The sequence below is a fragment of the Mastigoproctus giganteus genome, chromosome 7, assembly GCF_048544385.1.
Source record: "Mastigoproctus giganteus isolate SK-2022 chromosome 7, ASM4854438v1, whole genome shotgun sequence".
Lineage (NCBI taxonomy): Eukaryota > Metazoa > Arthropoda > Arachnida > Uropygi > Thelyphonidae > Mastigoproctus > Mastigoproctus giganteus.
This window is the reverse complement of record NC_143581.1, coordinates 226,098,198-226,111,401: the sequence shown is the minus strand read 5'-3', so window position 1 is coordinate 226,111,401 and position 13,204 is coordinate 226,098,198. Positions and strand designations below refer to the sequence as shown.

The 13,204-nt window shown below is 37.5% G+C and overlaps 1 protein-coding gene across 2 annotated transcripts in view; it reads left to right on the top strand.

Moving 5' to 3' along the window:
• LOC150083734 (follistatin-related protein 5-like) overlaps window positions 1-13,204 on the top strand; it is a 494,649-nt gene that overhangs the window by 347,576 nt on the left and 133,869 nt on the right. For both annotated transcript variants that reach the window (XM_090378180.1, XM_090378179.1), the window contains exon 5: window positions 4,586-4,807. In XM_090378180.1, coding sequence (XP_090234306.1) covers window positions 4,586-4,807 — 222 coding nt within the window. The remainder of the gene's footprint in view (window positions 1-4,585; window positions 4,808-13,204) is intronic.

Below are 13,204 nucleotides of genomic sequence, written 5' to 3'. Positions count from 1 at the left end.
AAAGAAACACTTTTTCTTTAATAATATTTCTAATTCTTCCTTGTTTTTATTCAAATTTCCCATTTCCACAACACCAGATGGTAGATTATTCAATGGTTAATTACCCTCTGGCTGAAGCAAATTTTTGCACCTGTATCCTGTAGCCAACCTTTTTCAATTTATTTACATTTCCATGGGTTTGTTGTGTGGTAAAAAGTTAGAATACCATCATTATTGAGTGTACTAAATACATTTAAATGCTTAAACATGTAAATGCTTAATCAGATCTGCTTGCAAGTGCTGTAATTTGTCGAACTGAAGTCTTTTGAGGTAAGAGTATCCCTTTGTGTTTTTCCCTAATCTGGTTGCTCTTCTCTGCACCCATTCCAGGAGATCCACATCTTTCTTAAAATTAGGCTTTCAAAACAGTGCTCAAGGTGTGGCTTTACCATTGCTTTATACAGCAGAACCAGGGGCTCACATCTGGTGAGTATGGGCTTGGCACACCCAGGGTCCTGAGCTGGATATCATCATTCTTCTCTTTCTTGGTGATTTCCTTCTACTTTTCTCTCTCTCTCTCTCTCTGCCGACCGGGCTAGCCGAGTGGGTAAAGTACCTGCCCGGCAACCCTAAGGTCGCGGGTTCGATTCCCGCCTCGGGCTTGGATCAAAGTACTGCAAAAACCTTGGGAGGTTCAATATGGCCACAGAAGCCGATGCGCCAACATCAACCAAATCAAATCAACTCTCTCTCTCTCTCTCTCTCTCTCTCTCTCTCTCTCTCTCTCAGGGTAACTTGGGAATTTTTTTTTGGCTAGTGCAGCATAAGCCTCAGGCTTCCTTGCACCATATAGCTATTAATAATAATAATAATAATAATACTTCCATACCCCTGCTTGCAGAATTCCTATATGTCATTGACAAAATTTTGTGAGCTGTCCTAGGAGCCCATTTTCACTCTTGGAGAGCTTCATGTCTGACTGCACAATTAGTTCTCTCTCTCTCCCCCCCCTACTTTAAGTGTGGTACTCCACAGTTCGTATGATAATCTGGGATTACTACAACCCATATGCAGTACTTGCATTTGTCAAACTTTAATTGCCACATCTCAGACTGTCTGTCTGTCTGTCTGCCTGCCTAATTTTTCAGGTCTTTTTGCAGTAGCACACCCTGATTACTCATTAACCACCCTGCCAACTTTTGTATTGTCCTCAAACTCAGACATTAAGCCTGATATGCCTTCATCAATATTATTAATAAATATTGAAAACAATAGGCACAGCACTGCACTGAACTCTGGGACGCTCCATTAATAGCATTAGCCAACAAAGAGCAGTGCTCATTTATAACTACCCTTTTGTCTTTTGCCATTAAACCGTCCCTTTATCCAAAGCAGTAACTTTCTCCCCTAATGTCACACTGCTTCAATTTATAAGTGGTCTTTCACATGGAACAGTATCAAAAGCTTTACTGAAATTTAAATATATGATGTCAAAATTATTATTTGCAACTATTTCCTTTGTTATTGTGTTATAGTAGCTAATCAGATTGGTAACACCACAACACAGGACTCTAAACCACAACTGGGTAAAAGAACATTGGCACTGGACCTTGGATGATTGGAGATGGGTCTCCTGGTCTGATGAGTCCAGTTTCCAGTTATTTCGAGCAGATGGGAGGTGCATACTCGCAGAAACTGCACGAAGCTGTGCATCCCATCATGTCAACAAGGAACTGTACAGGCAGATGGACAATCAGTAATGGTCTGGGGTGTGTTCAACTGGCACACATTGGGACCTCTGGTATGTCTAGACGCATCTCTGATCAGTCCAAGTTACGTGTCCATCCTTGCAGATCATCTGCATCCCTTTGTGGACAGTGTGCCTCCCCACAGGTGACTAGAACATGGTTCGAAGAGCATTCCGCAAATTTTACCTCCATGGAATGGCTTCCCCTTTTACCAGATATGAACCATGTGGAGCATCTTTGGGATGCTGTGGAAAGATCCATTTGAGCTTTGGATCCTCCACCCAGGAATGTGATGGAATTATGGACAAAGTGTAAAGTGTTCATTGTCTAACGGCCCAAGGGGTTTCCCCCATCTCCGTGTTGTGTACTCTGTTTGCGAAACACAGAACACTGTGAAGGCCAGAGATTTTAAAAAGTGTAAGGTACATGTTTATGTTGTGTAGTGTCATGTTGTGTTGTTCCTCTGACCTTTTAGCCGTTGGGCCCCTAGTGGGACCCCCCGTTGCCCACACTTAACCCCGAGGAGGCAGGTCAGGCATAGAGGGATCGCATTAGAAGTAATTACTCTGGCAGGCCCTGCCACCTAATTTCCTAAGATTTCAGTGGCAAGGGCCTAAAAAAAAAAATAAAAATAAAAAAAAAAAATAAATAAAAATAAAAAATTAAAAAATTAAAAAATAAAATAAAATAAAATAAATAATAAAAATAAAAAATAAATAAAATAAAAAAATAAAATAAAATGAAATAAAAAAAATAAATAAATAAAAATAAAATAAATAAATAAAAAAAATTAAAAAAAAAATAAGGAAAAAAAAATACATATTTAGAGTAGGGGTGAAGACTGAGGAAGAGGGGGGGGGACAGATAGAAATATGGGGATGATAGGGAAGGCAACCCCAGAAAGGTCAGTGGGGACTGGCCCCACCAGGAGAAAAAAGGGGGTAGTAGGGTGGGGGAGGAGACAGAAACCCATCCCCTCCCTCTCCCTACCGGGGGAGGGGGTATTAAAGTGAACCAAGTTAGGGTACCTGGTTCGGAATGCTAGTTGGCCAAGAAAAGCAGTTGACATCTAATGGCACTCCGGTGGCGTTGTCAGTCTTTATCTAGGAGATTGTCTTATTGGTCACATCCGTGAGAGACAAGTCCAGAAGTATAAGAACCTTTTGTCTTTCTTAGATTGTCTTAATTTGTGGGTTGTCTCTATTCAAAGGTAGTTATCTTTGGTGGGTGACATTTTGGAGAATGTATGGTAGTTCACACCAATGATGGTAATGCTGGTCAAGTTTAGCTGCCTTGTTCCAGTACCATCAGGGTCCCTGAGTTCATTTAGTAGAGGGTTATCATGTTGCTGCAATTAGTTGTCTTCTCCTCAAGAAAAGCTGCTGTGCGTAGTTGGTGAGAGCTTGATACTCTTCCTTAGTATCCAGTAAGTGGTTTTCTTTGCCTTTTGGTATATAAGTCAGCTTTGTGATAAGCTGGCAGCGGAGGTCATCGTAGAGGGGGCACTCATGCATGAGGTGATCCCAGTCCTCAATTCCTCCACAGGTGCATGTTGGGTCCTCTTCTAGGCCAAAGGTTGTTAGTTTTGCCTTTATTATGGACAGTGGTGCAGCAAGCATGGATGGAAATACCTGTGGAATGCTTTCGTGAACTAGTGGACTCAATGCCTCGTCATGTGACTGCTCTTATCTGGGCAAAAGGTGGACCTACCTGTTACTAGGTAGACCCACATTTCGCCCAGGTAAGGGATACCCATAGATTTTATTTTTGTGACCCTCTACATAAAGGCATACTGTATAAGCATACCACTTTCTTTCCAACTTACTGTTCATTGTAATGAAATGTAATATTGTAAACTTTTAAAAGAAAGAGCAGAAATAATTGAATTGAAAAGTAGACAGTGGTTCTTAATGCCGATTTTACTCTACTACAGCACCGTAAAAAATAAAACATGATTAAAAATGATTAAACATGAATTTTCAAGGCAAAAGGTAAAGGTTAATTAAATGCCGAGTCAATTTACATGTCAGAATATATGGTCAGTGCATGACATTAAATGACAACAGTTATGGCTGCTGCTGTATATGCTTTCTTTCTTGAATCATATGCCTCTACTAATGTATACAAAGTATACTTGTCCTTTTTCTTTTGTGCTCCTAGTGGTTATTCTGAAATGAAAAGTATTTATAAATCAGATTTTTAGTATCACTGGTTTCAGTGTAATCCAGGTCAACAAACATAAATAGTAATATCTTTATCTATAAACTGAATCTCATAATTCTTAAATAAGTGTGAATTAAGAATATTTAAGCACCAAAGACATATTGATTTGTGTGAATAATCAGCCATTATTTATTTTATTCATAACAAATATCTTGAATATGGCAATTTATCTGATATGATAATAAGGAAAAATTTTAACTCAGTGGTAATCAGTTTATTTAGCTTTATATTTTGTATAGTTCCTTAAAGTCTCTTGATGAAATGGGAAAATGAACATATTTCATTATTCCTTTTAAAGCTCAGAATCCCTTTGATTCATTTTCCTTTATTCAAAAGGTTGCAATTGTATAATAGATTTTATATATCATTTTACATTATCTCATTTCTAATTTGCTGTTGGTGACAATTCCAAAAACAAATAGTGACTTTCGATTCTTTTGTTAAAAATTCAGTTATAAAGTGTTTCTTAACCTTCATGATTTTTAGAGTATCAGTGTAACTTTGAATAAAAGCTATTATAATTTTATTTGATATAACTTATACAAAATGTTTTTTCGCAGTTTTATAAATCAAAAATAAATATTTTAACTGTTACAAATATATATGTTAAATTTTTCATTCTTAAAAATTTTCAGATTATGATAACAAAGATAAGCATAAACCAATATCTCAGGAAAAGAGAACTGAGATGCCAGCTTCATGGACCAATCTTCCCCAACCTGAGTTCAGAGCCACTACTACAACAGAACCAAGTATGGACTCTACACAGAGGGAGTGTACTCATGAGGAATATGATTTCATGAAGGAGAACCTACTTCTTTACAATAATGCCAAACTGATGGATAGTAAAAAGTCTGGTTAGTATTCTGAATAAAGTTTTCTTAAATTTAAAAATGTTAAAGTAATTTCAAATTAACTAAAAATTTATTTTATTGCAGAAATTGCCATTTTTATACAATGAAGGGGAAAAAAAAAAAAAACTAAAATGTTTTTAGTGAAAAGATGATGATTTTGATTATACATTTTTAGGGTCCATACATAGTCTAATGAAGGACCCTTATAATGTCACTCGGTTATCTGTCTGTATGTCTGTCCGCCCATCTGCCACAGCATTGTATCTCTGGAACCACTCAACCTATTGACTTGAAATTTTGCATAGGTTTGTACATCATGTGGGCCAACATAATGCCATATTGATTGTTGTTGACAAAAATTTGTCTGAGAAATGGGGTGGGTAAAATGTGGTGGGACAAAATGCTGTCAACAACCAATAGCTTATTATACACCTTTGGAAACAGCTCAATGAGTAGGTTTAAAATATAATTTTAATTAAATATTTTTAAAATTATAAATGGCGGTGTCAGACAGGAAAATGTGAGTAATTTTCGTGTGCCCCCCTCTATTTCCGAGGCGCCTCTGTAGCCAGGTGGGCAGGAGCGGCAGTGCGTAGCACACGCTTCCTGATTAGACCGGGGTTCGAGCCCGTGACCACCAAATATGGAGGATGCAAAAAGGTCAGGGAATGACCACCGTATATCCCGGCGCCTCCGTAGCCAGGTGGGAAGGAGCAGTGGTGCGTTAGCACACGCTTCTTGATTAGACCGGGGTTCGAGCCCGTCACCACCAAATATGGAGGATGCGGAAAGGTCAGGGATTGACCACCGCATATCCCGGAGCAATATGGCCTTAGTTGCTAATGCTCCTAAAAACCAAATTACAACAACAACAACCGTATATCCCTGGAGCAATATGGCCTTAGTTGCTAATGCTCCTAAAAATCAAACAACAACCAACAACCTCTATTTCCGTCACTAATGGAGCTAAAAATTTAAAAATCACATTAACTATGCGTTATTCAATGCTTATCAAGAGAAAACTATTTCAATTGAAATCTATCATTTACTTTTTGTGTTAAAATTAAAAAACCAATTTTTTATTGGACTTCGATAGCATGCTTCTTTGTACTAAGTAACTCTCCTTTTTGGTGACAAAAAGGTTGCTAAATAGTTAGTTAATAATTCTATAAAGGTAATTTATAAATTTTGCAACAAGAAGTATTTTTTAACAATTTTCAAAGCTGGAGTTGTCCCAGCAAGGAGGTACTCAGAGAGCCAGTGTTATGGCAGTGGTGGGGCACCTGCATGGAGTCTTGCACGGCCCTCACCCTCATCACGGCCAGTCACTTCTCCCCCAAGATTTTAATCGCTTCTCCAGGAAGAAGTCAAGAGTCGCTTCTCCCACCCTTGTTATTCACAACAACTGGAAAGACTCAAATAGACAACATTTTCTTTAGTTTCTCAGTTTTAGGCCAAGCTGGGGTACTAGAAACATTTTTCAGTTACCATAAAGCTCTCTATTTGAGATACTACACTAACAATCATTCGTGACTACAAACCCTTCATCCTGAGCACACGGCACTCAGTAATTGACCAATTTTTTTAAATGGTGGCTATAAATAACTTTTCTTCTTCATCTAATCTTTCTACTTCTTTTATTTTGAACAGTCTTTCTTGTGCATGTATTTCCTAAAAATTGACAACAAGAATTCAAGTTCAGTATCAAGATATATTTTCTCTCTTCTCATCCTTCATACTGTACATTGCACTGAAATATCTTTTAGGTTCTAATACTTTCATGTTTGGGGTAACCATAAAAAATAATAGTAAATAAACAAAGTATTTGGAACACGAAATATCAAACAAATAGTGTGCTGAAGAAAGAAGGAATGAGACATCATGCAGAGTAAGAACTGAAGACTTATTCCACCAATAATCATCCACGAAGTGTAGAGGTTTGCCACTTTGCAGATGTGTACCTTCGTAAGCACATGGAAATGAGAGTGCCAGAGCAATTCCATGCAAGACCTAAGAAATAGCTAAGCAGTTTTGTACCAGTCTTAAAGCAAGTGTGTGTCTGAAATAATATGACAATACCCTTGTATTAATGCAGAGCTGAATAAAATACTTCCAGAAATAATAACTTTTGTAATGCCTAGGATGATTTAAAATAAACTATATTTATGATTGCTTGTAATAATTGTAATATTTAAGCTATCTGGCACTTCTGTTTTCTTTATTTTATCAGCCGTTCTGGTCCTCGTGGCATACAGGGAATGTAAGTTGGAATACTACATTGCCTTATATTTGCACTTACTGATAAAGGGACATTTATTTATAGTTTATAAAAGATGTTAGTTTGAAATCAGAAACTGAGGACCTGTTTGTCAGCCCTGTGTGTAAGATATTTTGTCAGAATTAACAGTTATGTACGAGGGGGGTATCAAAAAGTTCGCACCCTGACCTAGATAAAACATCAGTAGGAGGGTGCCATTTTTAATATAAGTTGTCTACATATTCAATAAAAAACATGCGAAATTTCATTCCTGTAGGAGATCGTACACCAGAAGTGGAGCCTGGAATCTGAGGAAGGATGCTATGGTTGACAAAGTGGCTTTTCAAGCAGTGATCGAGTTCCTGCATTTGCAGGGCAAATAAAGCTCAGAAAATTGATGAAAAAACAAAAGCTGTGTATGGTCAGAATTGTCCATCCTATGACACTAAAAAAGTGGAAACGGGAGTTCCAGTGCGGTTGTACAAGTGTCTTTATGAGCCAAGAGAAGGAAGGCCATCAACATCCACAGACAGTGAGATGGTTTTGCAAAGGTTGAGCAGCTGGTGCTGAGTGACGACGTGTGACAATTCATTTAATCACAAATGCAGTGGGAATTAGTTATGAGTCTGCCCACAGCATTTTACATGACCATCTGCACGTCTAAGGTCTCCACACAGTGGGTTCCAAGATTGCTGATGCCTTTGCAGAAGCAATGTCGAAGGCAGTATTCTCACCAAGTGTTAGATTTGTGTAATGAGGATGTTGAGAACTTTTTTTGATTAGTTGGTGACAAATGAATGCTGGGTGTACCAATATGATCCGGATACTAAAGACGTCAAAGCAGTGGAAGCACACATCCTCCCCACTTCCCAAAAGGCAAAGACCACTCCATCTGCGAAGAAGGTGATGTTATCCATGTTTTGGGACAGAAAAGGAGTCATCCTGACAGATTACCTACCTCGTTGTTCCACATTTACCAGAGAATGATACAGAAATCTTTTGAAAAAGTTACGTGATGCTTTGAAGGTAAAAAGGCATAGAATGTTAACCAAAAGTGTCTGTCTTCTGTCAGAAAATGCACCAGCCCACACAGCTGTTGCCACCACCAACTTTGTTGTCTATTGCTGCTTTGAACTACTGGAGCACCTATTCTTCTGATCTAGCACCATCAGACTTCTTGTTTCGAGAAATAAACAAGCCTGATATATCTTTATCAATATCATTGATAAATACAGAAAATAGCAATGGGCCCAACACAGACTGCTAGGGGACACCACTAAAAACATTAGCCCACAAAGAGCAGTGTCCATTGATTACCACTCTCTGTCTTCTCCCACAAAGCCATCCCTTTTTCCATTGTAGCAACTTGCCCTTAATGCCATACCACTCCAATTTGTACAGCAGTCATCCATGTGCAACAGAATCAAAAGCTTTCTTGAAATCCAAAAATATATCAAAATTATTTTTTGCATACAGTTCCTTTGTGACCACATCATAGTATCCAATCAAATTGGTCAGACAAGAACTCCCTTTAACAAACCCATGCTGCTTCTTAACTATTACTGCAGTCTTGTCTAGATGATCCTGCAATGTTTCTTTATCCAGTGACTCCATTATTTTCCCCAGAACAGAAGTTAAACTAACAAGCCTGTAATTACTCATGTCACCTATCAATCTACCTTTGTGAACTGGGGTACATTTCTGCATCTCCAATCCATGGGGCCCTCCACTGAGTCAAAGGATTCCCTCATAATCATGGCTATGGGCCTGTTTACTTCTTTTGCTGCTTCCTTTTAATATAACTGGATAGATTCCATCCATCCCAGGTGCCTTTCTTATGTTTAACTTGAACAATTTCCCATCCACTTTGCTGCTCTCTGTTAATCCATATAAGATCACCATCCTACTATCCGTGCATCTCACACCAGTATTAATACCAGCCCACTGTTAAGATCACAATCCTACTCTCCAAGCATCTCAAAAACCATTTATAGGATATACACAATCTATAATATCATTATATTAACATCATAGATAATATCATTATATATGAAGTGTTTTGGTCTTCTGGTAGACCCAGGATTCTACTTTGCAATGTAAAAACAAGAAGACACCCTGCATCCCTTGTCTGTAATAGAGCAGTCATCCTGCAGTATGTTTATGAAGACTGTGATAACCTGTAGCAGGAGAACCTTTCATGATCCACAGGAAGTGGATTGATGCTCTTTTCACCTGACATTCACTACATATACAGTAGAGATAAATGTATTCCAGTGCATCCTATCTTTGCTAATAGCATTGTAAAGTATGACAAACAGTGAAAGAAATAGATCCAATTGTTGCATGATTAGTTTGAACAAATTTCATCCACGATCAAACTCATACAAAGTTATCAGTGATGCGAATTCACAGATTTGTGAAATCATCGAGTACCTGAAAGATCTCAATCTGAATATAAATGCAAGCAAATCTGCTCAAATTACTTATTCCCTTCAGAAACAACCCAACCATATAGAAATAAAAATTGCAGATGTCCCAATCCCAAATGTTTACGCTCACAAAGACCTTGGAGTTGTTTTTGATAAAAATCTCTCCTTTAATGCCCACTATTTATATGTTGCTCAAAAAATTCAAAAAGCAAAATGGTTAATCAAACAAGAAACAGCAGCGATTCAAGACAGAAAAACAGTCATTAAGCATGTTCAGAGATGCATCTTTCCCATTCTGTCCTATGCTTCCGAAATCTGGTCTGGTACTCCTCAAGTAACCGTCAAGAAATTTCTTGCCCTAGAATATTGGGTTCTTAGATGACTCAATAGTGAGCTTCGTTTTCCCCATACAATATCCAGGCAACAGCTTTATAAAAACCTAAAAACAAAGCCTCTGCAACAGATGATCAACGAGTCTGGAGTCATGCTTCTTGCAAAGTTAATCACCTCTGCATGCGATTCACCAAACTTAGCCAATATAATAGCTATCCCCAACAGGGAAAATTCAAGAAACCAGCAATTCAAATCCAACCTCTCCAGGCTCAAACAAGTGGACAGAATGTTCCCCAATGCATCTCTTCACCTCATAAATCATCACAACATTGATTGCAACAGGTTAATCAACTCTGAAGCCTACAGGAGTCAGATCTCCGATAAAATGAAGAAAAATAATCCAACCCAGTAATTGCAACTGAAAGCCAAATGTCCTGTTCTGCAATTTTTTTAAAATTCATAACTGTTCTGCAATTTTTAAATTCATAACTAAAATTCCTAGGCATTGTTAATATCTATATAAAATCTGCTATGTACATATACTCGATTATTTTATGTCCTTCCCGTTGTATTTTTACCTGCCCCTAGCCATGTGCTGTGATGGGCTTGCTGTATTTGCAATAAATGAATATTTATTATTTATTATTATATATAAGTCTGTGCATGCAGTGATCATCTTATAATCAGCATTCCAACCAAGTAAACATAGAACTCTCAGCTCTAAGAAGTAGTCCATGCAATAATCCATATAAGAACAAGTGCATGGAGCAGCCACTATTTCCATGCTGAAGAAGGAAAGCATTGTTTCCTGAAAGCTCTATGTAATTTTTTTTTGCAATTTATCAATTGGAGATTATCCAATTATTTGTTTATTATGCTTCCCAACCATACAGGACCCTTGTAATGGACATGCTTTGTTAGTTTTTCTCTGTATTTTTAGGCTTCTAGAGTAGCACAGAATTTAATCATATTTAACAATGTCAGGGGAGGTCCCCACAGACTGGAGATGTGCAAAGGTATCTTCAATTCAGAAAGAGGGATAAAAGGGTGACACAAGTAATTATAGACCTGTTAGTTTGACTTTTGTTCTGGAGAAAATAATGGAGTCACTGGTTAAAGAAGCATTGCAGAATCATATAGACAAGACTGCCATAATAATCCAGACACAGCATGGGTTTATTAAGGGGAAGTCTTGTCTGACCAGTTTGATTGGATACTATGATATGGTCACAAAGGAACTGGATGCAAAAAAAAAAAACACTGTGTGTACCCTATACGTATGAAAGATGTTTTATTTTATTTGAAAACATCCTTGGCTTGGACGAGGTTAAAGGGGTTTAGTATGAAAAGAATCCTAACACGTTTAACATTTTAAAGCATTTATTTTTTTTTTGACAGTTTCATGAATTTTAAGTTGCAATACATGTTCATTAGGTAATTTACTTACAATGGGTTTGTGATAGCTGAAATATGATACATACACTTGAGATTGTAAAGAGTGTAAATGTCTTTGAAACAGCATCAATTATAGTTCCATGATTAGTATTCAATACAGATCTAGAAGTATTTAACATTAGTCCAAATTTATTTTCTAAGAAACCAGTCAAAGGTTTGGATTGAGTATCTGCAAAATTAACATTGAAATCTCCATTTGGATTGAGTATCTGCAAAATTAACATTGAAATCTCCACTAAGTATCATTGGTATTCGGTCGCATTTCTTGTGAGAAAATTGTTGTAGCAATGTAGCTCCTTCAGTCGTGTAAGGAATTAAAATGAAATGGATGAATTCAATGATATGTTCGATCTTTTGGTTAGGTGAAATGTAAATGACTACCGACAGTATCGTTTGACCATCAGGAAGATGGCATTCAGCTGCATAAATGTCTCCAACAGTTTGTCGATAACTGATGCAGTCACACAACAATCCAATTTACTTCTTCTTTCTGAAACGTGGCTAAATAACAAAGAAGAAGTAAGCATACTTAACTTCGATTGTGTCGTTTGAATTGAACGAGAAGATGAACAAGCTGGTGGTGTAGCAGTTTATCATAAGAGAGAAAATCGTACTAATGTTGTTACTTCTCATATGGAAGTGATTTATTAGCATTAGCAGAGGCATGTGATGCAAGAAAGCAAGCTGATGCTGTATAAGCATCAGCTTGCTTGCTTTCTTGCTTGCTTTCTTACATGAGAAGTAACAACATGAGTACAATTTTCTCTCTTATGATAAACTGTTACACCACCAGCTTGTTGATCTTCTCATTTGAATTGAATGACACAATCGAAGTTAGGTATGCTTACTTCTTCTTTGTTATTTAACCACGTTTCAGAAAGTAGAAGTAAATTGGATTGTTTTGTGACTGCATCAGTTTATTTTTTTTTGGTAGTTGTTGGCGCATAGGCTTCTGTGGCCATAATGCACCTCCCAAGGTTTTTGCAGTACTTTGATCCAAGCCCGAGGCGGGAATCGAACCCACAACCTTTGGGTTGCCAGGCAGGCACTTTACCCACCTTGCTAGCCCGGTCGGCCTGACTGTATCAGTGAGATCGTCACTGTGAGCACATAATCTTTGACAATTTAATGTTAGAATGGAAAGATCTTGTCATTTACTGATGAACTTGTATAAAGTACCTTGCATGGTAAATAGAGGATTACTTGACAACGTGGTCATTTCAGCTTGAAGCGCAAGAGTGGATGTAGTGTTTCTCAGTCCATGATAAAATTTCTTTTCTCCATTTGCAGCAATAATGTAAAGATCGTTGATATCGGTAACTCGAGATAATGCAACATAAACTAGTTGTTGTTCGTGACATTTCTCCTATTCATAAACTATGGAATCAAAAGTACCTCCCTGAGATTTATGGATGGTAATAGCACAAGCCGGTATTAGTGGAAAATGATTTTGTTTAGCTGAGATCGTTCTGTTGTTATTCAACAAAACACTTGTACTTATTCTTGTGATTGGTACAGCTTCTAAGTCGATTTCTTTAGCCATACCAAACCGACAAGCCTTGGTTCTAGCAAGTCAACCCACAGCAGATGATCCTGGAAATCCTTCAAAACCAGTATGGCTCTGAAGCAGCTTCTTGATGAGAAGTCAATGTAAATCAAAATCTTGAGAAGCATATTTTATTAAACTCTATTTTTTTTTTTTTTGTTCTCTATGTTTTTGAACTTGTTCTTTTGTCGACATGGGAAGCTTCTTCAGTGGCTTTGAAGCTTTTATTCTTGCATAGGTTGAGGGATCTGAAATATGATTTTGTTTCTTTTTGTATGATGCAGTCGAAGCCGGTTGTTGCAGTATACTCTGTCTAGCCAGTTCAGGAATCAATTGAAAATCCTCAGGTAATTCGTTTGAACTCAAATCTTCTGGATCGA